At 43.6% G+C, this 24,106-nt stretch overlaps 1 protein-coding gene across 16 annotated transcripts in view; it reads left to right on the top strand.

Moving 5' to 3' along the window:
* Positions 1-23,626, top strand: part of sema4d (sema domain, immunoglobulin domain (Ig), transmembrane domain (TM) and short cytoplasmic domain, (semaphorin) 4D) — a 74,976-nt gene extending 51,350 nt beyond the window's left edge. For 8 of the 16 annotated variants that reach the window (XM_090191448.1, XM_090191445.1, XM_090191450.1 and 5 more), the window contains 13 exons: positions 1,579-1,724; positions 1,815-1,877; positions 2,025-2,123; positions 2,525-2,618; positions 2,845-2,961; positions 4,759-4,910; positions 6,318-6,493; positions 7,976-8,132; positions 8,289-8,511; positions 8,744-8,859; positions 13,815-13,987; positions 14,145-14,191; positions 14,452-15,799. In XM_090191448.1, coding sequence (XP_090047574.1) covers positions 1,579-1,724; positions 1,815-1,877; positions 2,025-2,123; positions 2,525-2,618; positions 2,845-2,961; positions 4,759-4,910; positions 6,318-6,493; positions 7,976-8,132; positions 8,289-8,511; positions 8,744-8,859; positions 13,815-13,987; positions 14,145-14,191; positions 14,452-15,479 — 2,591 coding nt within the window. In that variant the 3' untranslated portion in view covers positions 15,480-15,799. Of the gene's footprint in view, positions 1-1,578; positions 1,725-1,814; positions 1,878-2,024; positions 2,124-2,524; positions 2,619-2,844; positions 2,962-4,758; positions 4,911-6,317; positions 6,494-7,975; positions 8,133-8,288; positions 8,512-8,743; positions 8,860-13,814; positions 13,988-14,144; positions 14,192-14,451; positions 15,800-18,478; positions 18,677-20,119; positions 20,345-20,983; positions 21,076-22,568 lie in introns of those variants that run through there. The other 8 variants (XM_036936870.2, XM_036936865.2, XM_036936873.2 and 5 more) reach the window with 2 other exon arrangements.
* Positions 23,627-24,106: the final 480 nt, after the last annotated feature.

Raw genomic sequence — 24,106 nt, 5'->3', positions numbered from 1 at the left:
TATGTACAGGTAATGACGTGGCTATATGTGCAGGTAATGACGTGGCTATATGTGCAGGTAATGACGTGGCTATATGTGCAGGTAATGACGTGGCTATATGTGCAGGTAATGACGTGGCTATATGTGCAGGTAATGACGTGGCTATATGTGCAGGTAATGACGTGGCTATATGTACAGGTAATGACGTGGCTATATGTACAGGTAATGACGTGGCTATATGTACAGGTAATGACGTGGCTATATGTACAGGTAATGACGTGGCTATATGTACAGGTAATGACGTGGCTATATGTACAGGTAATGACGTGGCTATATGTACAGGTAATGACGTGGCTATATGTACAGGTAATGACGTGGCTATATGTACAGGTAATGACGTGGCTATATGTACAGGTAATGACGTGGCTATATGTACAGGTAATGACGTGGCTATATGTACAGGTAATGACGTGGCTATATGTACAGGTAATGACGTGGCTATATGTGCAGGTAATGACGTGGCTATATGTGCAGGTAATGACGTGGCTATATGTGCAGGTAATGACGTGGCTATATGTGCAGGTAATGACGTGGCTATATGTGCAGGTAATGACGTGGCTATATGTACAGGTAATGACGTGGCTATATGTACAGGTAATGACGTGGCTATATGTACAGGTAATGACGTGGCTATATGTACAGGTAATGACGTGGCTATATGTACAGGTAATGACGTGGCTATATGTGCAGGTAATGACGTGGCTATATGTACAGGTAATGACGTGGCTATATGTACAGGTAATGACGTGGCTATATGTGCAGGTAATGACGTGGCTATATGTGCAGGTAATGACGTGGCTATATATACAGTTGCCGTACCAAGTGGTGATTTAGCCAGTCAAGATGCTCTCGATGATGCAGCTGTATAACATTTTGAGGATCTGAGTGCCCATGATGATACATCTTTTCAGCATCTTCAAGGGGAAGAGGTGCTGTCGTTCCCGCCTTCACTAATGTGTCGGTGTGTTTGGATCATGATAGATCTATAGTGATGTGGACACCGAGGAACTTGAAGCTCTTGAATAACTAATTATGTCATGGGTCAATGCAATAAATTGATACTCACTCCGAACAAAATGGATCCCTTCCCTCCAGCCAGTCAGTGTTGTCTTTCAGCGTCTGAGAGAGGGTTTCTGCCCGGGCAGGTGGCTGGAAACCTGTGCCCTCTCACACCTGTTGTTGGTGCTGCCAGACACTCTACCTAATGCAAACTACTGCCAGCTTCCCCGTCAATCACCACACTCACACAAAGCATTCTGAGTAGCCATAGTGATAGGCACTCGCAGAGATGCACAAAAGGAGACTGGTTTATATCCCCTAAACATATCTAGACTGGACTGGCCCATTATTATGTCTGAGAGGAACACTAGACCTATGCATCCTGCACTGTGGAAATTGTAGATAAGCAATAAGGAAGTCATGAGTTGCTTTTTTTCAGTAACTTTGGGGAAATTGCTTGACTTGACCTTTAACCTGGACTCAGTCATGGGTGTTGGCATTGGACAATGTTTAAAATATGTGTGTCTTGTTTATCAACAGAGCTCAAGTTGGTGGAGTTTTCTGAGCCCGGCATCTTCAACTATTCCACTCTGTTGTTGAGTGAGGATAAGGATGTGCTGTACGTGGGAGCGAGGGAGGCCATCTTTGAACTCCGCATGACCAATGTGTCAATCAAGAACAACAAGGTACAGAAAAGTTGTATCATTTCAAAAGGTCTCAACTTTACAGTTTGCCTTTTTTTTAATAATTGTTCTATTTGAATGGTTCCCCTGTAGGTTCAATGGAAGGTGCCGGAAAGCCACATGACGATGTGCATTGTAAAAGGAAAATCTAAAGAGGTACATCTGCTTATTCCATCAAACGCCTGACTTCAGATCTGTTGTGAAAGGAAGCCATGTCTCGGCTCTCCAGCATCTCCATTTTGTTTTTATTTGGGCTATCTCTGTCAGCCGGGTGTAAATGTGTCTTTGTGATGTGTTTTACAGACAGACTGTCTAAACTACATCCGGGTGTTACAAGTGTTGGACGACAAGCGACTGTATGTCTGTGGGACACATGCCTTTCAGCCTGTCTGTCACTACCTAGTAAGTGGATTACGTTTACGTGGTAGTCATTTAGTTGATACTCTCTTAGCCAGAGCGACTTACAGGAGCAATGCCTTGCTCAAGGGAACATCGATATATATATACGAAAGGTCACTAGTTCAAATCCCCGGATTGACCAGGTGCATATATACATATGCATATGCACCTGGTCAATCCGGGGATTTGAACTAGCGACCTTTCGTCCCAAAGCTCTTAACCGCTAGGCTACCTGCCGCCTCTGGATCACTGGTGACAGTCGCCTCTTTATTTTACATTGTATTTTATTTTGAGGTAAAAATGAAAGGAATTTAATCGATTTTAGTATCTTTTAATGTCCACACCATGTCGAAGTTCAACTTTTACTTCACAGTAAGTAGGAATCATTACTGTGCTCTCATCAGTCCCTAAAGGATTTCAGTCTGGAGGGTCCAGCGGAGGATGGAAGAGGGAAATGTTCCTTTGACCCATCTCAGAGCTTCACAACGGTCATGGTTGGTAAGTAGGCCCAGATTACATCGGTGGTAGGCCCAGATTACATCGGTGGTAGGCCCAGATTACATCAACTGCTTTTTTGGTACACAGCCCTAAATACATCATTATCCTGATTGTACTATTTTGAGGTATTTAGGCCTGAAAAACAACCGAACCTGGTTTAAGAGGGAATAAAAATAAAAAAAATATTTATTATACCTCTTATGTGTTTTCTTTTCTGTCTTTTTAGATGGAGAACTTTACTCTGGAACGTCCTATAACTTCTTAGGAAGTGAGCCGATCATCTCCAGATATTCTCTTTCACAGAGTCTGTTGCGGACAGAGTATTCAACATCTTGGCTGAACGGTAAGATACCTGCTCCTCTCCAAATAAGGAATTGACCGTATCAGTGTTACTACACTTAAACCCTTTACACTCGTACCCGTATATACGGGTTGAAAATGGCAGGTTTGGACACTGATAAGCACCCAAATTGGAACGCAGTGGCTGTACAGTAACATGCAATAAATTAGGTCAGAGTTCAGGCTCTGCACTTCACAGCGCTGTATGGGGTTTTGACTGAAATCCATTCAGCACTGCACGCAACAATAAGTTGCCCTCATTCAGTAATTTTTGCACATTTTTGGTTGTCTGAGTGAGAGAAAAGCTGTAAATGAAGAGGACTCTGTATTTTAGAAAGATGAGACATTGAGGATTATAATAAATACTGCTTTGACGTCATACAAGCAACTCAAACACCTGTAAGTCCAAATGTGCACTTTACATTTCCATGTTAATATACAGTGTCAACGTTTATGATCACTGTTTGATATACAGTTAGAAGATGACATGGCGTCAGACCCTGGGTTGTTCTGAACAGAACGAGCCTCTTTGTTTGTCTATTGTGAAGAACATTGACCGTTGAACACGCACACCTGAATGCACCCGTGACTCGTTTCTATCCACGCCAAAATTACAAATCGGACTCTCTGAATTGCCTCGTTGCCTAAAAGATAGTATTTTATAACTTAGCTAGTCATGTTGGCAATAGAACAAGCTTTCAAATGATGCCCATCTGACCCAGATTTAGATTTATAATGGGTCGTTTTTGGATTGCGTTAAACAACAGTAATTGTGTGAAGGTGGGGACGCGGAGTTGTTCCAAACTACTACATGTGTGCTATTGTCAGTTCCTCGACGGCATAGCTAGGAGAGCAAAAACGTACAGTTGAAGACTCTTCTTTGAGTCTTAAAAGTGCATTGAAAGCACATTTTGGAGAGGTGTGTGTGTGTGTGTGGCCACTTGGAGACACCAGTTAGTCCTCTCACTCAAAACCTTGTCATTTATTTGGTCTTATGTTGCACCTACCCCACATTTTCCAGGAATATTCTGATCATGTTACTGAATGTATCCAGAGTATTTTCAGAGTCTGTTATCCACAAATGCAGCTGAAAGTACAGGAAATGTAAAATGCCCATAAAATCAACATCGTAATGTTTGGATTCAGTCTTGTCAGGTGAACTGTTGTCCTCAACTTTGGTCTAATAATTTTCCCATAATCTCCAAACGGTTCCCTTTTCAATTGCTAACATGGTTATGCATGTGCTTTTCATATTTCTTCTGTAAGAGACATTTCTGTTTAGCCCTGCCCATATAGGCCAATTCCCACCAGTGTAAAGGGTTTTAAGGAGCTTACATCAAAGATCCTCTAAAGTAACAGCTGATCAACCTTCAAGTTTTCCTGACTCACAATATACAGACAAATATACAGACAAATCTGGAGGCGAAAGAAACGAACACCTGTTTAGGAGAGGTGCTGGCTAGTGGAGTAGAACACCTGTTTATGAGAGGTGCTGGCTAGTGGAGTAAAACACCTGTTTAGGAGAGGTGCTGGCTAGTGGAGTAAAACACCTGTTTAGGAGAGGTGCTGGCTAGTGGAGTAAAACACCTGTTTTAGGAGAGGTGCTGGCTAGTGGAGTAAAACACCTGTTTAGGAGAGGTTCTGGCTAGCGGAGTAGAACACCTGTTTAGGAGAGGTGCTGGCTAGGGGAGTAGAACACCTGTTTAGGAGAGGTGCTGGCTAGTGGAGTAGAACACTTTTTCAATATGCAGAGAAACCATTTATTTACCACTGACCATGAATATCTCTCTCGACCCCATAGAACCCAGTTTTGTTTTTGCTGATGTCATCAGAGAGGGGAAGAACAGTGCAGATGGCGAGGACGATAAGATCTACTACTTCTTCACTGAGGTGTCTGTGGAGTACGAGTTCTTTGGCAAGCTGCTCATCCCCAGGATAGCACGCGTCTGTAAGGTCAGGACACGTCAGCGGAACGGCTAACCATCTGCCACTGGCACTACCACGCCGTTCTCTGCCTCATCGCCCTCCCTCTCGCTCCCTCCCTCCCTCTCGCTCCCTCCCTCCTCTCGCTCCCTCTCACCTCTCGCTCCCTTTCCCTCCCCCTCTCTCTCGCCCTTTCCCTCCCCCTCTCTCTCGCCCTTTCCCTCCCCCTCTCTCTCGCCCTTTCCCTCCCCCTCTCTCTCGCCCTTTCCCTCCCCCTCTCTCTCGCCCTTTCCCTCCCCCTCTCTCTCGCCCTTTCCCTCCCCCTCTCTCTCGCCCTTTCCCTCCCCCTCTCTCTCGCCCTTTCCCTCCCCCTCTCTCTCGCCCTTTCCCTCCCCCTCTCTCTCGCCCTTTCCCTCTCACCTCTCGCCCTTTCCCTCTCACCTCTCGCCCTTTCCCTCTCACCTCTCGCCCTTTCCCTCTCACCTCTCGCCCTTTCCCTCTCACCTCTCGCTCCCTCTCACCTCTCGCCCTTTCCCTCTCACCTCTCGCTCCCTCTCACCTCTCGCTCCCTCTCACCTCTCGCTCCCTCTCACCTCTCGCCCTCCCTCTCGCTCTCCCTCTCGCCCTCCCTCTCGCCCTCCCTCGCCCTCCCTCGCCCTCCCTCGCCCTCCCTCGCCCTCCCTCGCCCTCTCCCTCGCCCCCCTCTCCCTCGCCCTCTCTCTCGCCCCCCTCTCGCCCCTCTCTCGCCCCTCTCTCGCCCCTCTCTCGCCCCTCTCTCGCCCCTCTCTCGCCCCTCTCTCGCCCCTCTCTCGCCCCTCTCTCGCCCCTCTCTCGCCCCTCTCTCGCCCCTCTCTCGCCCCTCTCTCGCCCCTCTCTCGCCCCTCTCTCGCCCCTCTCTCGCCCCTCTCTCGCCTTCTCTCGCCTTCTCTCGCCCTTTCTCTCGCCCTTTCCCTCGCCCTTTTTCTCCCTTTCTCTCGCCCTTTTTCTCCCTTTCTCTCGCCCTTTTTCTCCCTTTCTCTCGCCCTTTTTCTCCCTTTCTCTCGCCCTTTTTCTCCCTTTCTCTCGCCCTTTTTCTCCCTTTCTCTCGCCCTTTTTCTCCCTTTCTCTCGCCCTTTTTCTCCCTTTCTCTCGCCCTTTTTCTCCCTTTCTCTCGCCCTTTTTCTCCCTTTCCCTCGCCCTTTCCCTCGCCCTTTCCCTCGCCCTTTCTCTCGCCCTTTCTCTCGCCCCTCTCGCCCTTTCTCTCCCCCCTCTCTCTCTTTCCTACTCTTTTGCTTCTTCCTACCACAGTACAGTTTGTTCACTGAGTCCGGTTTCAACTGCCTGTGGGTTCAATTCCTGCAGGGATCAATTATACATACATTTTATTTGGATGAATGTGTCTGCTAAGTGTCATGTTGTTGTTATTATTATATATAAATGTGCCTCATCTCTCTGCAGGGTGATCTGGGGGGCCAACGGACGCTACAGAAGAAATGGACCAGTTTCCTGAAGGCCAAGCTGGTGTGTTCCATGCCAGAGCTCAACTTCGTGTTCAACGTGGTTAATGACGTGTTCATACTGAAGACTGCTGACTGGAGAGAGACTGTCATCTACGGAGTGTTCACATCCCAGTGGTGAGTTGGGATTCTCAGTCAGGACAGTGTAATAACTCAAACTCCATTTTATTCACATGCTACATTTACTTCAGAAAGTTTTCACCTCTAGACTTATTCTAATTTTTTTGTGTTGCAGCCTTGAATTCAAAATGGATTCAAAAACGATCTCAAATCAACTACACACAACACCCTATAATGACGAAATGAAATGTTTTTTTTTATAATTTATTGATAATGAAATGCTGAAACATCTCATTTGCATAAGTATTCAAACCCCTGAGTCAATACTTTGTAGAAGCTAAGAGCTTTCCATACCTGGATTGTGCAACATTTGCTCATTTTTTGTTGTTGCTCATTGCTAGACAACCACGTTCAGGTGTTGTCATAGATTTTCCAGATTTAAGTCAAAACTGTAACTCGGCCACTCAGGAACATTCACTGTCTTATTGGGAAGTCACTCCAGTGTAGATTTGGTCTTGTGATTTAGGTTATTGTCCTGCTGAATTGTGAATTCCTCTCCCAGTGTCTGTTGGAAAGCAGACTGAACCAGGTTTTCCTTTAGGATTTTGCATGTGCTTAGCTCTATTCAGTCTATTTTTATCCTGAAAAACTCCCCAGTCTTTAACAATTACAAGCTTACCCCTAACATGATACAGCCACCACTATGCTTGAAAATATGGAGATTGATACTCAGTAATGTGTTGGATTTGCCCCAAACATAACACTTTGTATTCAGGACAAATAGTTAATTTCTTTGCCACATTTTTTGCAGTATTACTTTAGTGCCTTGTTGTAAACAGGATGCATGTTTTGGGAATATTTTTTATTCTGTACAGGCTTCCTTTTCACTCTGTCAATTAGTTACAACAATTAATGGCTGTGATAGGAGAAAACAGGATGGATCAACAACAGTGTAGTTCCTCAACAAAACTAACCTGTTTAAAAGTCATGATTGGAATCATGGTGACATTTCCTGAGTGGTTTCATTCCTCTCCGGCAACAGTTAGGAACGGCTGTCCCCGACCGACTAAAAAAAAATATATATAATAATCTTGGTAGATCAAGAGGAGTAGTCAGTTCTTTCGAACAATCGATTGATCTAAATTTATTAACCTGTATTTTTCCATATATAATATTATTATTATTATTATTGTTATTGTTATATATTATTATTATTACTATTATACTTATTTACTAAAGGAATTTCAGATGTTCATTTTAATTAGTTTGAAAACATTATTTTTTTTACATTCCACTAACATTATGGGGTATTGTATGTAGGCCAGTGACAACATATTATTATTATAAATCCATTTTAAATTCAGGCAGTAACACAACAAAATGGGGAAAAAGTCAAGGGGTGTGAATACCTTCTGAAGGCTCTGTCATTTTACCACGGTGTTAATAGGTATCGGAGCGACCACATCTCACCATGGCAGTGGTGACACCCACTTGTGGAAGGGTGTTCTGTGACATTGTCTTTGTCTCTTTCTTGTCCAGGGGAAACGTAGGCCTGTCTGCAGTGTGTGCCTACGACATGTTGTCAGTAGAAAATGTGTTCTCCAAGGGGAAATACATGCAGAAAGCCACAGTGGAACAGTCTCACACCAAGTGGGTGAGGTACAACGGGATCACCCCCACCCCTCGCCCAGGAGCTGTAAGTGTTGCTTGCTGAAATCACCTTCTAAACATGTCTACATCTTATTTTGTAGTTGTGTTTAATCATACCTTGGATTGAATTGTCACATTTGGACCGGATTAGAGTGTTGTATCCTTCATAGCATCATCCCCTCTCACTCCTATCCATCTGTAGTGCATCAACAACCGCCACCGTCTCCAGAACATCAGCAGCTCTCTCCACCTGCCTGACAAGACCCTGCAGTTTGTTAAGGACCATCCCTTACTGGAAGACCCTGTCCTTCCCATCGGCAACGGGCCCAAACTCATCACCAAGGACGTCAGCTACACCCAGATCGCTGTGGAGAGGGTGCAGGCGTTGGACAACAACGTATATGACGTCATATTTACTGGGACCGGTAGGCGCCAACGGTTCTCAGGGGAGCTGGCTGAGGTTCAGAGGACAGTGTTGTGTGGGAGTTATAGGGTCAATTCCATTTTAATTTGGTTAATAATTAAAATGTTCCTCGTTGTTGTGAAAGGTGTTTGTATTTGGTGGGATTATGATCAACTCTCAGCTCCTGATTAAGACAAAAGGGGCGTCTTTCGGTCCTTGATATGGCGTTGACGTTTCCCCCTCTAACCCTTTAGATAAAGGACTTCTGCATAAATCGGTGGTGTATGACGGGCTGGTCCATACAGTGGAAGAGATTCAGCTTCTCCACAAATCTGAGCCTATCAAGACCTTGCTTCTGTCATCACAAGGGGTAAGTCAAAGAGAAATATGGAAGGAGACTCTCACATCCGTGTCTCACGGAAAGTGAGTTCTCCTCTCCTGTGATGACACTTAAACTGAGGAAGACATCGAAACGTCAGTCGCCAGTTCGCATCATGTACAATGGAGCAAAAAGGAGCAATAATAAATACGTCTCTTTCAAGTTCCTTTTCAACGTTTTTCTTGTTCAGCCATTTCCAATAAAACTAAAGATATTGAATACCCAAAGACAAGCTAAGCTTTATTTCTCAATTTGAGAAGTCTACCTACCCACTAACTTTGGCCCTCGATTTGGATTTCATGTCCGTGTAAAACTGTTCAACTCGAGAGTAGAGAAATGGGGAAGTTACCGACCAGAGACGACAAGTCTGCGCCGATGTTAAAACCACAACTTCTCTGTGAAAGAATAATGAGCATTGTTTGCTCTCTACGGGCCAGACTTACACGGCATTTAAGCATTTTTACAGACACTGTAAAAAATAAATAAATGTGTTGACTTTCTTTAGTGTGTCTGTAACGTCTTGGAATTTGAGGTTACTGTAGTTGGCGCGTATCAGACTCAAAAGAAACACGTGGCTTTTCTCTGCAACTTCACTACCGTTACACACTTCTCTATTATCAGTAGCATTTCATTCTTATTATTCAAGTTATTACCTATAAATATTAGTCTAGTATACAAATGAAGACTTGTAAGATTGGAGAGGAATTCTGAAAGAATACAGATTTTAAACTATTCACACCAAGTCCGTTTGTTTTTGCCCCCACTTTTCCTAACAATTCACATAACTTCCCCAACACTGCTTTAAACAAATAAATATAATAATATTTAACCTTTTTATTTAACTAAGGCAGTCAGTTAAGAACAAATTATTATTTACAATGATAAGGCATAAGGCCTCCTGTGCAGACCCCCCCCATCTAAATACAATATAAATAGTCACTGGATATTAGCGGGAACTGGAACACGCTGTCGTACAAGTCAATCCAGAGCATCCCAAAAAATGTTTCTTTTTTTATATTTTTATTGAACTAGGCAAGTCAGTTAAGAACAAATTCTTATTTTCAATGACGGCCTAGGAACAGTGGGTTAACTGCCTGTTCAGGGGCAGAATGACAGATGTCACCTTGTCAGGGTTTGAACTTGCAACCTTCCGGTTACTAGTCGAACGCTCTAACCACTAGGCTACCCTGCCGTCCCATGCTCAATGGGGGACATGTCTGGTGAATATGCCGGCCATGGAAGAACTGTGACATCTCCAGCTTCCAGGAATTGTGTACAAATCCTTGTTCATTATCATGCTGAAGCATGAGGTGATGGCGACGGATGAATGGCACGACAGTGGGCCTCAGGATCTCGTCACGGTATCTCTGTGCATTCAAATTGCCATCGTGTTCATTGTCCTTAGCTAATGCCTGCCCCATACCATAACCCTACTGCCACCATGGGGCACTCTGTTCACAACGTTGATGTCAGCAAACCACTCGCCCACACGACACCATACACGTGGTCTGAAGTTGAGAGGCCGGTTGGCCGTACTGCCAAATTCTCTAAAACGACGTTGGAGACGGCTTATGGTAGAGAAATGAACATTCAGTTCTCTGGCAACAGCTCTGTTGGACATTCCTGCAGTCAGCATGCCAATTGCACGCTCCCTCAACTTGAGACATCTGTGGCGTTGTGTGACAGAACTGCACATTTTAGAGTGGCCTTTTATTGTCCCCGGCACAAGGTGCACCTGTGTAATTATCATGCTGTTGAATCAGCTTCTTGATATGCCACACCTGTCAGGTGGATGGATTATCTTGGCGAAGGAGAAATGCTTGCTAACAGGGATGTAAACAACATTTGAGAGAAATAAGATTTTTACGCATATGGAACATTTCTGGGGTCTTTTTATTTCAGCTCATGAAACACGGGACCAACACTTTACGTGTTGTGTTTCTATTTTTGTTCAGTGTATAGAGTTTAAAACGAATAGGCCTAGGTCTATTCAAGGAGAGAAGCATCGATCGATCCTCTTGCTTGCTGAATGGCTACAAAATAGGCGACAGTACAAGGTTGGCAATGAACTGGCATAGGGGGTTTGAATGGCGAGAGTGACGTGTAGCCTAGCTCTGGTGTGATGTGTTTACATTGGCTAAATTGATACCTTGCTGCACTGATGCATTGCAAACGTAAAAAAACTGACATTAATTCACACAAGGTGAATTGTGCAGCCTGTCAGTGGCAGTGTCCCAGATAACAATTCAATTGGTCAACAGCTTATTATCGAATGAAAGAAATATGTAACGAAAAAATAATGAAGTGTGTGGCAGGACGATATTTTGCAACTGGTGTGAACAGACGTGCTCGTATAGATTATTTTTTTTTTTACTAATTATTCGATTTGAAAATGACAGACTTTGTGAGAAAGGGCCTTTAACTGAAATGTGTCATTTAAAAATCATGACGGGAGCGTTTGATTTGTATTAGAGAGATTGAGTCCAGACAGGCTACTTTAGGAAACTTTCTGAGTGGACATAAGCCTATAGAGAGAATCAGAGAACTCTCTCACACACACACACACACACACACACGTAAAAGCACCCATCAATCAAAGCCACCAGCGTATGTCAGACTCAAGCAAATATCATTTTTTTCATGAAAACGTTTTCAAAAATCTAGGCCTACTTTAAGCTTTCTGAAAGTAGTATATAAGATAATGAATTGACGAGGAAAGGATGAAGGTGAGAGAGACCACAATGCAATAGTATGAAGTTGAACTGTAACAATATTAAAATGGAAACAAATAAAGGCAACATGTTCATAGACTAATCAACACTGATAAATAGGCTATGTGGAAAAAAAAGATTCCTTGTCGAATTATTCCATGCCAGGTTGGAGATGATTGACACATTATAGGCCTCAGAGCCAGAACAACCATGTTGACTGCTGTTGAATAGTTAATGAATAGTCGCACTATATTGTATTTACTAGCAAGCAATGAAAATGTGCCTTGTATAAAAGGAAGTACACGTATATACAGTGCCTTACTAAAGTATTCGGCCCCCTTGAACTTTGCGACCTTTTGCCACATTTCAGGCTTCAAACATAAAGATATAAAACAATTTTTTTGTGAAGAATCAACAACAAGTGGGACACAATCATGAAGTGGAACGACTTTTATTGGATATTTCAAACTTTTTTAACAACTCAAAAACTGAAAAATTGGGCGTGCAAAATTATTCAGCTCCTTTACTTTCAGTGCAGCAAACTCTCTCCAGAAGTTCAGTGAGGATCTCTGAATGATCCAATGTTGACCTAAATGACTAATGATGATAAATACAATCCACCTGTGTGTAATCAAGTCTCTGTATAAATGCACCTGCACTGTGATAGTCTCAGAGGTCCGTTAAAAGCGCAGAGAGCATCATGAAGAACAAGGAACACACCAGGCAGGTCCGAGATACTGTTGTGAAGAAGTTTAAAGCCGGATTTGGATACAAAAAGATTTCCCAAGCTTTAAACATCCCAAGGAGCACTATGCAAGCGATAATATGGAAATGGAAGGCGTATCAGACCACTGCAAATCTACCAAGACCTGGCCGTCCCTCTAAACTTTCAGCTCATACAAGGAGAAGACTGATCAGAGATGCAGCCAAGAGGCCCATGATCACTCTGGATGAACTGCAGAGATCTACAGCTGAGGTGGAAGACTCTGTCCATAGGACAACAATCAGTCGTATATTGCACAAATCTGGCCTTTATGGAAGAGTGGCAAGAAGAAAGACATTTCTTAAAGATATCCATAAAAAGTGTTGTTTAAAGTTTGCCACAAGCCACCTGGGAGACACACCAAACATGTGGAAGAAGGTGCTCTGGTCAGATGAAACCAAAATTGAACTTTTTGGCAACAATGCAAAACGTTATGTTTGGCGTAAAAGCAACACAGCTCATCACCCTGAACACACCATGCCCACTGTCAAACATGGTGGTGGCAGCATCATGGTTTGGGCCTGCTTTTCTTCAGCAGGGACAGGGAAGATGGTTAAAATTGATGGGAAGATGGATGGAGCCAAATACAGGACCATTCTGGAAGAAAACCTGATGGAGTCTGCAAAAGACCTGAGACTGGGACGGAGATTTGTCTTCCAATAAGACAATGATCCAAAACATAAAGCAAAGTCTACAATGGAATGGTTCAAAAATAAACATATCCAGGTGTTAGAATGGCCAAGTCAAAGTCCAGACCTGAATCCAATCGAGAATCTGTGGAAAGAACTGAAAACTGCTGTTCACAAATGCTCTCCATCCAACCTCACTGAGCTCGAGCTGTTTTGCAAGGAGGAATGGGAAAAAATGTCAGTCTCTCGATGTGCAAAACTGATAGACATACCCCAAGCGACTTACAGCTGTAATCGCAGCAAAAGGTGGCGCTACAAAGTATTAACTTAAGGGGGCTGAATAATTTTGCACACCCAATTTTTCAGTTTTTGATTTGTTAAAAAAGTTTGAAATATCCAATAAATGTCGTTCCACTTCATGATTGTGTCCCACTTGTTGTTGATTCTTCACAAAAAAATACAGTTTTATATCTTTATGTTTGAAGCCTGAAATGTGCCAAAAGGTCGCAAAATTCAAGGAGGCCGAATACTTTCGCAACGCACTGTAATAAAAAGAATGTACTGAAGTGCCATAGCCTATAGGCCAGCGCTTAGACAGCCCCCGCTCAACTAGCGGATTAGCTGCTGGACTAAGTTATAATCATTAGTAAACACTCCCGCTATTAGGTGAAGTTTATCAACATGAAAATGCAGTTAATTATTAAATAAGTACCCCAAAATGAATGTAGGCCTATTTTAAATGTATTTGATAGTTATTTTATTTTCATGGCTGTTTTCAGCCATAAGTCAGTTACATGGTATTCAGCTACCATCACAGACCTATGTGTGTGGCTGTGTTCACAGACGAGGTCCCTGTACGCTGGCTCAGACTCGGGCGTGGTGCAGTCTCCTACTGCGTTCTGTGACAAGTACCCATCCTGTTCAGACTGTATCTTGACCCGGGACCCTTACTGTGCCTGGGATCCAGACTCTTCCACCTGTGTCAACATCTTCCACACCCAGGGCCTCACGCACCGGTAACACTCCTTTTTATAGGATTATCAGCACAATGCAAAACCTACGTGTTTCTCCTGCCTCGGTGTAACCCAGTCCATCCTGTTTCTCCAACGACAAGCCTGAAAGTGTCAACCCTGATGTATGTCTACCTAATGTCAGTTCTGTTTTGTTTTTCAGGAACTTGATCCAGAGCCTTAACGGTGATGCAGACAAGTGTCCCTCAGGTCTGTAACCTCTGCATTTTAACGTGACCCAAGTCTCTGCATACTGACTAGCTATTGGCAGAGAGACGGGCTGCAGTGCTAACAGTAAACAAATACACTCATTTAGGAATGTCTTTATATCGCTTTAGTTCCGAGTTTAATTGCTATATAAGCATCTTACTTACCAGAGATTTCACATTAAACACAGCAAGGATGTTCAGGACAGATCTAGTAACACCAGCCCTCTCTTCAGAGAGTAAACTCCTCTCCTCTCCTCACAGCGCCAGGGCTCTCCGTGGAGAACTACCAGCGGGTGACAGTTAAACCAGGGAGCTCGGCTGAGCTGCCATGCCTGGTTCAGTCCAACCTGGCCGTGGTGGTCTGGAAGCAGAACAGCAGCACCATGACCGAGGCCTCCAAGTTCCACCTGATGGGTGAGACGGGTCTGCTCATTTACAGCGTGGCCCCAGAGGACCACGGCCTGTACGAGTGCTGGTCACTGGAGTGGGCCCCTGTTGCAGGGAAGAACTTCAGCCGCCTCCTGGCTGGGTATGTCCTAGACCTGGATGTCCCCAGGAGGCCATCACCACGAGGCCACCCCCCTCAGACCGCCAGCACCCTCAGCTCTGCTCACCCCCACCACCAGTCCACCGCTGCCACTGAAGGTAATAACGGTAACACCGTGAGACCCCTCCCACTAACTTCAGCCCCTCCCAGCTCCACCGCCCCCACCTCACCACCACCCACTCACAGCGCCTCGTCATCACTAACCACGCCCCCCAGCAGCAGCAACACCGCCAGGCTCCAGCCCAAGCTCCTTCCCCCCAGCTCCAGCGCCCTCCCGCTCCCAGAGACCCGGGACCCTGCGACAGAGTACCTCCAACACGACAACAGCAGTACTTTCCTCTTCCTCTTCCTCCTGTTCTTCCTCCTCTTCCTGGCTGCCCTGGTCTACAACTGTTACATGCAGTACCTACCGGGGCCGTGTCTTCGTCTTCGTGCGGCTCTGCTGGGAAGCCAGAAGAAGCCCCAACCTGAGTATTTAGCCTGCGAGGCCGGCCTCATGGAGCCCGTCACAGTAGACAAGCTGGACGTAAAGGATCAGATCCGCCTGACTCAGAACGGGGTACAGCTCCGAGCCCTGAGGGACACCGGCTATGAGACCGAGCCAGAGTGTAGCAACGGCAAGGTCCCCTCTCGCAGCTACGGGGGAGAAGACAGTCCTTCTAAAGAGAAGCCCTTTGACGTGGACTGTGACTCTCAGCCTATTGAATATGCAGACGCAGATCAAGAAGCATCACCGTACTAAAAGATGCACATCTCAGCTTCTCTTTTTACTAGTGCAAGAAATATGAAGGCTTGTTATTTATAGGGGTCTTCTCCCTTGCTGGCTCTCTCCACAGTGGGCCTATACATACAAACCTGTGTGTTATACATAAGCTCAGTGGCCACCTCTCTTTCAGAAGGACAGACGGAGGCAGATTACTTCAGTTATTAGGAGGTCAAGTCACACATCCCGCTTGCCTTCAGAGATTCTCTTACTCACTCTGGCTACCCCAAGATCAATCAAATGTAGGGCCTACTAACTAAATATTAAAATCATAGCCTAATCTCTGTGCAAACCAGTAACCATCTCGCTCTGCATTTTTCCAGCAAGAAACGCTGATTTTTATTCCAAATTGGAAACATTGTTTACCAAATTGGTAAGTTAACTTGTTTTCCAAATTGGAGCCTTTGTTAGTTATTTTTTTGTACAATGCGGGGAGCTTCTTCTTCTAAGGCTGTTAAAACATAACATGGGAGCTTCTTCTTCTAAGGCTGTTAAAACATAGCTTGAACTTCTTCTTCTAAGGCTGTTAAAACATAACTTGTTTGTTGTTTTTTTCTGAATATTCAGTGAAATAAGGCTATTTGACGTAGTAGGTCAGCTGCTTTCCATCTCAACTTATAGTACCATCTCCTCTAGAACCTCTAGGACGATCTCCTCTAGAACCTATAGTACCATCTCCTCTAGAACCTCTAGGACAATCTCCTCTAGAACCTCTAGGACGATCTCCTCTAGGACGATCTCCTCTAGAATCTCTAGGACGATCTCCTCTAGAATCTCTAGGACGATCTCCTCTAGAACCTCTAGGGCGATCTCCTCTAGAACCTCTAGGGAGATCTCCTCTAGAACCTATAGGGCGATCTCCTCTAGAACCTATAGTACCATCTCCTCTAGAACCTCTAGGACGATCTCCTCTAGAACCTATAGTACCATCTCCTCTAGAACCTCTATGACGATCTCCTCTAGAACCTATAGTACCATCTCATCTAGAACCTCTAGGACAATCTCCTCTAGAACCTCTAGGACAATCTGTAAATTCTCAGGGACTGTTTGTTAGTTCGCTCTATGCCTTGTTCTCTGGTGGTGGTTAGAAAAAGCTATGTCGATAAACAGACAACCACTGGTGGCCAGTGACTGACTGATAGAAAAGGTGTGGTATGACTGATATGAGATCTATAGATATTTATACAATGGGTGGGTCTAATCCTGGACGATGATTGATTAAAACTACATTCCAACCGGTGTCTATTCCACAAGTTACCACTGGCTAAAGCTATAACGTTGAATTGCCCATTTACTCTGTTCAATCCACTGTTTCATCAGCCCAGCTACTATAAAAAGCATCTCGACATAATCTACCATTTCTTTAAGACTAGCAATTGGTTTTCAGTAGTCTTGTCTCTCTCTGACATTTGCAACACTGTTTCAGTATTGACATTCGATCTTCAGCTGTCCCATAGTAATGAATGTGTCGGGATGAGACAGGCAGGCAGCTTTTCTCAGCCAGTCAAAATCATGAATCCGCGTCATTTTTATGGATTGTATACAAAGAAACGTAAATAGAAAACAGAACTAAATGAAGTGCAGCTAATTTGCAGTCTTTCCAGCTTCAGTTTGAAGTGATTGTGTTAGCTGTGTTGTTGACTAGCTCCTCAGTGTCCTGACGAGAGAGCACATTTCTATGCCAGGTGAAATCGTGCCTCATTAGCTCATTTTTATGGATGTATCCGGATGTATACACAAATGTCACTAGAAAACGGCGTAAGCAAATGCAGCTACTTTGTTGTTATTCTGGCTGCACTCTTTGACGTGACTAAGTTAGCCAGCCAGCCAGCTAGCTAGCTAGCAAGCAAAGGATAAAAACGTTGCCAGCCAGTAGAACATTTACAACGAACGACTGGGTCGCGTCTCTGGCAACCGAAACCAATAGAACAAACGACCAGCCGGCTTGGATAGCAACCCTAGATTTGTGTCGGGACTATATTTTGTGAGAGGATGAAATGGTATGAATAGATTCATCCAAATAATGTTTTTAATAAAAATATGTAAATCATTATTTGAATGTGTTGGTAACCCGTTGTATAAAAGTGATAATGCCCTCAAGCCGGGGATCGGAGGATATATTGGCACAGTTTTCGACTTTGTCTCGGGCCTAACAACACCCGTGCCAATATATCCTCCGAACACCGGTTTGAGGGCATTATCACTTAAATCTAGTCTCATTCCTTACATGTTTGTCAAGGACAATTTTAAAGATTAAGCCTATGAGGCATCATCAGCTGTTTTTATGAAAGGAGGACGTGGTTTTGGTAATCCTGTTTTTATACGGGGAAAATGCTGAAGTGAGTGAACGTGACTCACTAGATGACGACGACGGGAAATGCTGGACACTCAAACCACTGCTGTCTGAAGATCACAGACCTCTCCAGAGCTACACGGCTCTATTCTAACTCTTGTCTCCCGTCATCTCCTGTGAATCCACAATTCCAATGGTACGAAGACACGTGAACTCTGGGGTCATATTTACTAGACATGAGCTTCCTCCATATTAACCTGTGTTGGTTAGTTTTCCCCACTGGTCATGTCAGTATGTACATTAAGCTTCTCTAATGAAGCTTTGTAAAATGAAAAGGTGAAATATTATAAAGCATTTGTTTTCTTTGTCCTTAGAACATTGGCACTGGAAGTAATCAGATGTTTTTTTTTATTGAATGAAGCTTTACGTTTTACTCTTTTAAAGATGATTATTTAGTAATAACTGTCCGACTTGTATGTTCTCATTTTATTTCAGTGTAGTAATGTTGTTTTTGAATTTCTATGGATGTATTGGTTCACAAGGCCTCTTTTAATAGTTAGACCTATAGCCTCCCCTCCTGTGTCTGTCTGTTTCACACATTTATCTTACTGCCTGGCTGTTGTCCTTAGAGAACTCTCCTTTCTCTCCTTCGGCTCTCCCCACCTCCTCCCTCTCTCCCTCACAGCCGCCTCCTCTGCTGTTCCTCCTCTCTCTCCTGTTGACACTTCCTCATCCCTGTCCACCTCGGGAAGTAGTCCCTCTCTCCCTCCTTCCTCCACCTCCTCTGAGGGGTTAGGGGTATGCCTGCTGCCCCCATCCCTCCAAGACCAGGCTTGGGGGGTTCAGGCTCAGGAGGCCTTCCTGCTCTTCTGTCTGGCCTTGGGTGAGTGGTGCCTGTTGTGACCTATGTGTGTGTCTCTCTCTCACTCCACACCTTGCATGTGGCCTTCTCCCTTCAGACACACATCAACCAACCCCCTACATACCTACCTACCTTTCTACCCTAACCTGGGATGTGTTCACATCCTCAAAACAAGTGTGTTCCTTGAGCCATGCGTTATTCTGACCCCTTTTAAATGTTATAGGTGACGGTACAATAATGTGATGAAAAGTTAGATGTTTTTGTGTTAAGGTACAGTAGATCAGCTCACTGAAATATGTATTTGATTGAGCAAGTTGTCTCAAAGGTTTTAGTTCCATTTTTTATATATATATATATAAACTTGCACCATTTTGTATATTGTGTTATTGGGAAATCTGAGACAGATATTTAATTTGAAACGAGGCGAGAGAGGTCTTTATAAGAACAAAAGACTGTTTTTGGTACTTTTTAAGCTCTGTCAATTACTGAGTTTCTAAAACTAGAACTTGTGCCTGTACAGTGTATATATTTGTGTATATATGGAATATACTTTTTGAAGATGTTCGTATATCCATAGGCATTCTGGGGCTACTGTTCGTATGGGGGGTTTTAATACATCCTGATTTCAAATGTTTTGAACATTTAGCCTACTGGTTTAACTGTCATAATGCTAACATGTGCAAACCAAGCTAACTAGGTTACTTTTATACAGACGGACAGGAAATGTAGGAAGACGAGCTTCTGATTTATTAAAAGTTTTAGTCTTTATGACCTTTTTTTGAAAGATTAAAATTGCATACATTGAAAAAACGAATTGACTGAATGTGATCTTTTGAAAACGAATGAAAAGGCCATCGGAGAACATTGCACAAGTCATTCACCTCACCACAAATTACGTTTCCCCTCAATCACGATTGAATGTTTTTAAAATATGCTGACGCACAACAGGAGCACATCTATTTGGACTCAAATCTGCACACTTGATCCTAGGCAGTATTTAGAATGAAGTGGTTCATGCTAATATATGCTACCATATTAGAATCTGAAAACTGTGCAAATTATGTGCAGAATGATAAGTCCTTTCTGTGCTGAGGATCTGTTAGAGTTAGATCTGTCAGGTATTTCTATGATCGTGAACCAAGGAGTTTGTTTGGTGTGAGAGCTTAGAATTGACGTTCCTCGACAGCAATTTTAATGTGCCAAAGCACACACCTGGTTTACGGGAATCAAACCTTCAGTAAAGCAGAATTTAATTGATCTACTTCCTCTCAGTTTGGGCTGAAACACTGTGAATCAGAATAGTATGTCAGTACTATAGCGTTGCTCTTTATTAAGTGGCTAAGGAGCTTAGCTGGAGAAACGGGGACGGTTTCCTGGACAGAGTTGAAGCCCTCGACTAAAAAGCATGTTCACAATAGACGCTCTCCATCCAAAGTCCATATGAAGTCCCATTATGTCCCTCAGGTCCCAGTGATCTCCAAATTCACTGGCAGGTGAACGGGGCCCACCTGGAGACGCCCATCACAGAGTACCGCCACCCCTTGGTCCGGGGGGACCCCCATGGAGAGGTGCTGGTGAGCAGCTGGGTGAGAGAGAGGGCCCTGGTCAAGGACTCCAGCTACCAATGTGTCGCTGCGTCCAGAGCAGGAAATGACACATCTAAAGTGGACCTCAACATCCTCAGTAGAGGTAGTGATCATAGATGGTCGGGATAGCTACACCTTTTATATTGTTCTCTTCTCTCTCCATAAGCTCCTGCCTGCATGTTGAACGAATCCCATGAATGAGTCCTTGTCAAATGATGCAGTAGGTTCTAGAAAATCAATGTCAACGCAAATCTTATTAACAAGGACAGGGGTGTAATCATTAGCTAAACGTTGCATTTTGCAACAAAACAAATTGAGTTTCTATTGGAAAAATTCAGGTAGGTCCCTCCCCCGTTTTCGTTCCATGCGCTTCCGTTTAAGAAATGTTTTGCAACAGAATCTGCGTAATGAATACGCCCCCAGGTAAACACTCTTACATTACCAGGGTTGTGTTCATTAGGGCACACAACGGAAAATGGTTTGCAAGTCCAGGTGTTAATTTTTAACTTTTTCAGTACGTTTTCTTTCGTTTGGTGCCTAATAAGCATGATGACCCAGTTCTCTTGACAGTAGTCAATTGTCAAATACAGTACGTTTTCAACTGATATCACAGTATTGCCTACTGTAATATCAGTTGAATCAAGCGAACTGGGGTCATCATGCTCATTGGGCACAAAACGGAAGAAAACGTACTGAAACAGTAACAGTGTTAAATACAGTAACTTTTGTTTCTGATGACCAGATGAAGACAGTATTCCATCCAGAGATATGAGCCAATGGAGGAGTGCCCTCTCGGAACACAACAAACTGCTAAAGAGGTGGAAAAGAGCATGGGTAGGTTTATATTCACTAAGCACCAAATCATTGGGGAAGTAGTGAACTTAGATTGGGGTGTGTTTTGTGTGTGTCAAACTGCAGTGCAATTTAAAATGAATAACTTTGAGTAACTTTTTCAATAATGTTGAAAACACATTTGATTAAAGTTTCGTAACGCTGCCTGAGTGTGTGCATGGAAGATTACCTAACGCACATGATTTAGAAGCCACCCTGAACTCACACATGCTTTTTCACTTTGCGTACCAACATTTTGATGGCTCTGCGTGTCTGTTTAGGGCCAGGGCCGAGGGGTAGTGGCTTGATGTGCTCTCCTTATCTAATATCTTAGAGCACTGCAGAGGTGATGAATTCCAGTGAATCAAGAAGTGAATGCCCCATACTTCTACACGGTTCAAAAATAGTTAACTATTTAAAACGGCACAAAAATGTGTGTTTCCTGGTTCAACCTGGTACGTGTCTCGGGCAAAGGATCATCAACTAGATTCAGCTGCGGGACAATATTTTTATTGAGTGGGTGTTCAGGGGGTCGGAACATAATTACAGATCATTTGTAGACTGCAAAATTGATCTCAAGAAGCCCAAAACCGATATATTTGTCTAAAACAATCATTACAATGTAAATGTACTTTTATTCTGAATGGCTGCATATTTCAAGACATGGCACATGAGGGTGCAGTGAGATACTCGACTGGTTGGATGATACCTTTGTCGTCAGTCATCTTCAAAAAGTGTATACTTAACTGGAAATCAACCAATCCTCTGTCGTTGGCACAAGGTCAAATGCTTTATCATCTAGATTTTGAAAGTGCGTGGGCGAAGGCAGTTTGAGGCCATGTGGCGGAGAGCGATTGCGGGCGCTGGGGGGGGGGGGGGGGCATGTGGGTCAGGGCAGGTGTGATATCGTTCATGTTTGTGTAATGTCGTTTGTATGTGTATGTTTTGAATTGTTTGCAAAAAATCAAATCTTACAAAAAAATACCCCCAAAAATACAATTTCAAACCTACATTTGTATACGATCACTTTGAAAACACCAGCAAATTGATTGCACCAGCTCCAAGTGATTTTAATTTTGGAAATCTGTTGCAAGGTATTCCCACTCATACGTGATTGTATACAAACGTAGGTTTGAAATGAATGGTATTTTGGGGGGTATTTTTTTTGTAAGATTTCTACTACAGTAAACACTTCTACTACAGTAGACAAAGAGGGAGTTGGGGAACCTTGGTCTAAGGGTTGTGTTCAAAACAATGATTACATTACTACCTGGCTAGGGTTTACTGACCGGGAGTAACATCTAAGTCTAAAACATTTTGAAGTGCTCTTTTGTCTTTCATAATAACTTACCTAAACGTGGGATTCATGACATTTTAAACACTTTATTTTACAGTATCCCTTTTCCTCCACCTGTTGTAGCTTCCTAGGGGCAGAAGGTAATGTGTAAGGTATTACCGATCTGCATTCTCTACAGTATGTATCTCTCCTCCTATAGGAAAGCTGTGAGGGTCAAGGTGCTCTCTGAGGTCACCTGAGCTCCACTGTTATTGGCTCCTAAGACAGGCTTCAGCCCAGGTGACCCTACCTGACCTTGGTCCAAAAATGCCAAGTCATGACGAGACATGGTACTATTCTCGCCGTTCGACGCCTGACGCAAGGCTTCAACCTCTGGCTTCGGTTCTGCAGTGTTCACCTGTTGTGGTGCATCAAAGATATTCTATAATGTTACAGGCCCTTCATACAGGCTTTAGCATAGGCCTTAGTCTCCCCCTTACTGACTGACTGGGGACTGGGCAGATCAGTTGACTTTGCTCTTGGGAGGGTCTACTCTGCATTCCCAGTGAAAGCAGAAGATTCTCTGTGACTGAGTGGCGGCATGCAGTGTCAGATATCTCCACAGTGTCTGATATCTCCACAGTGTCTGATATCGCCACAGTGTCTGATATCGCCACAGTGTCTGATATCGCCACAGTGTCTGATCTTTCCTCAGTGATCGACAGTCTAACTTTGAAGTTTGCACTTTCTTTCTCTACTGTGGTAGCAGTGTCCATCTGTCTTTCACAGTGGGCAGCTGTTACAGATGAGAATGAGATGGGTTTTGTTTTTAGATAAGTTTTAAAGTATGGGAATATAAGGTTTGTTTTGTTTTATTTAGATTATTTTACCGGTATGTCTAGACTAGAATATATCCACATTGATTTCTCAATCAAAATTAGAGTTGAGCTCTTTGTTTTACCATTACAGTACATAATATCATTACCAGTGCTTTGCCAGAGTAACTAGAGATGAGTAAATTGTGTCAGTACAAAGATGTACAGACACAAATGTAACCTCTAAACTCCACTCCATAGTGCCTTTCAATAGGTTCAGATTGCTGAATAAATGCAGTTGTACCCTATTAATGATTCAGATTCCTGTATTTTTGCCGACACATGTATTCTCTGTCATTATGTGGTCAGTTAAACTCTTGTCACTGAAATGTTTAATTCCATGTGTTAATCATATGACAATGTGGGAGAAGAAAATTGTATTAAAGGGAACTTGACAGTGGAACTTGATGTTGCCTTATTGTCTATCATACTGTGTTCTTCATTGGCCACATTTGAGGGCAGTGAAGAACAGTTCAGACATTTGATATTTCAGTGGTTTGAATGCAGTTCAGATATGTCTGTGGTTCATATCAGTGTCAGGTCTTTGTGACATTTAGGCTATAAAGGAGAGCGTCACAGTGAAACTTCACAACAGCTGCGCTCAGACATCCCATTTCGAATCCAAATACTTTCTATCATGATGACATCAAAGCAGCAATACTCCACAGGAACAGATTCTCTGGTTGAATTATTAAGTAGCACCTACTGGTAGGCTAGGCCCCCATGTACTTGTCTGAGTTAGAGGTCTGTCTCCACACTCCAGGTTTACAGCCTGGCATCTGCAATGATATGGCAAAGACAATGTAACAGATGCACAGTCACCTAGTGTGATAATAATTAGAAGGCTAGCTACCCTTTAGGTGAGATTATTGATAGCCAGTTG

The sequence above is a fragment of the Oncorhynchus mykiss genome, chromosome 12 (assembly GCF_057628025.1).
Source record: "Oncorhynchus mykiss isolate SJ-2025 chromosome 12, ASM5762802v1, whole genome shotgun sequence".
In the NCBI taxonomy this organism is placed as follows: domain Eukaryota; kingdom Metazoa; phylum Chordata; class Actinopteri; order Salmoniformes; family Salmonidae; genus Oncorhynchus; species Oncorhynchus mykiss.
Note: the sequence above shows the minus strand (reverse complement) of the source record. Positions and strands in the feature narration are given on the sequence as shown.